Source organism: Rutidosis leptorrhynchoides, chromosome 1, assembly GCF_046630445.1.
Source record: "Rutidosis leptorrhynchoides isolate AG116_Rl617_1_P2 chromosome 1, CSIRO_AGI_Rlap_v1, whole genome shotgun sequence".
In the NCBI taxonomy this organism is placed as follows: Eukaryota; Viridiplantae; Streptophyta; class Magnoliopsida; order Asterales; family Asteraceae; genus Rutidosis; species Rutidosis leptorrhynchoides.
Genome location: NC_092333.1, coordinates 714,478,979 through 714,480,729, shown reverse-complemented (window position 1 = coordinate 714,480,729; position 1,751 = coordinate 714,478,979). Strand labels below are relative to the sequence as shown.

General features: G+C 40.4%; 1 protein-coding gene across 1 annotated transcript; it reads left to right on the top strand.

Annotated features, from left to right (window-relative positions):
• The first annotated feature begins 534 nt into the window (after positions 1–534).
• On the top strand, positions 535–1,317 carry LOC139854345 (uncharacterized). The gene has a single exon (XM_071843656.1). It carries the CDS (start codon positions 535–537, stop codon positions 1,315–1,317), a length of 783 nt encoding a protein of 260 aa, XP_071699757.1.
• The last annotated feature ends 434 nt before the right edge of the window (positions 1,318–1,751 follow it).

The window sequence follows — 1,751 nt, the reverse complement described above, 5'->3', positions numbered from 1 at the left end:
TCCCGAGTGAATCATGTTTCCGATTCGGGTGGTTCATCTAGGAACTTAGAGCAGGAATTTGATGATTTGAAAATGCTTATATTTAACAACCCAAACCAGGGTCTTGCTTGTAATGTTTCGCAGGTTCAGGAAGTATGTGAGTTTTGTGGAGATCCTTCTCACTTTTCATATGGATGTAGAAATGGGATTCCACCGGTAAATCAGCACATAGTGGAAGAACAAGTTAACGAGGTTCAGGGGTGGAGATATGATCCATACTCCAACACGTATAATCCGGGTTGGAGAAATCATCCTAATTTCAGTTGGATCAATAACAACGCTCTGAATGCTAACCAAGGGAACCAATTTAGACCACAAAACAACTTTCAAAACCAGGGTAACCTTCAGAACCAAAGCAACTACCAAAGAAACTATCAAAATCCTTATCCAAACAACCGAAACCAAAACCAAAAAAATTACCAAAACCAAGGTCAGAACCCAAACCAAAATCAAAATAGTACTTCAACCAATCAACCATCTAGCTCGGATGCTAAGATGGATGCGTTCATCTCCGAAATGCTAAAAATGATAGAAGTGAAAAATAAGTCGATTGGTGCATTGGCTAAGGAGATCGATAATGTAGCGGAAAGTAAGGGAAATAGGGAACCAGGTACAATTCCAAGCTACACTGTTCTAAATCCAAATCATAAGGATCAAGGAAAAGGGCATAGCATTAACATGGTAAGTACCTTGAGAAGCGGAAAGAAGTATGACAATAAGGTTGGTGAAAAAGAGGTAGTGCAACCAGAATCAAGTAAGTCTCCTATTGTTCTTGATGAGGAAGAGGTAAGTGAAAATGATAATAATGGGGAGGGGGTGAAAAAGACCGAACCAATCATGAATGAGACCGGGAAAGCGGGAACGGAATCAAAAACCGTCCCATTTCCCAAGGCCTTAAAGCCCCCGAATCAATTCCCTTATGGAAAAAAGGGACCACAACAAGAAGACATGTGGGAAACGTTTAAACAGGTTAAGATAAATTTACCACTTCTCGATGTAATTAGGCAAGTCCCATCTTATGCTAAATTTTTAAAGGACCTTTGCACTCAAAAGAGGAAGCAAAGGGCGACCTTACCCAAAAAGGTGGAGCTAACCGAGCACCTAAGTGCGGTTGTCTCGGGTACACTTCCACCTAAGTTTAAGGACCCAGGGACCCCATTGATAGCTGTGACTGTAGGAAACGTGAATGTGAAAAAGGCGTTATTGGACCTAGGAGCTAGCATTAATATCTTACCTTTTTGTCTAGTCAACCGATTTGAATTGGGCTTAATGAAATGAACCGACATAATTATTTAACTAGCGGACTAATCAATTAAAACGCCTAGGGGGATATTAGAAGATGTGATAGTAAAAGTGGAGGATTTCTATTACCCAGTTGACTTTGTTGTTATGGATATTGAACCGAGGAATAGAGATACCCAACCCACTATAATCTTGGGACGCCCGTTTTTGGCCACCATTAATGCCCACATTAATTGTCGAACGGGTGCTATGGACATATCTTTCGATAATCGCAAGATGAGGATTAACATCTTTAATTCTCTTCATACACCGGATGTTCATGAATGCTATAGGATAGATGTGATTGATGAATTGGTGGAAAAACATACTTCGCACCTAATAACTGACGACCCAGTAGAAATATTTTGCTTAGGTGATGAAGAGGATGTTGAGTGCGAAGAGGTTAAAGCAGTAGAATTAGCAGTAGCAAG

Coding starts and splice junctions, on each gene's coding strand:
- LOC139854345 (XM_071843656.1), top strand. CDS start 535: ATGGATGCGTTCATCTCCGAAATGCTAAAAATGATAGAAGTGAAAAAT.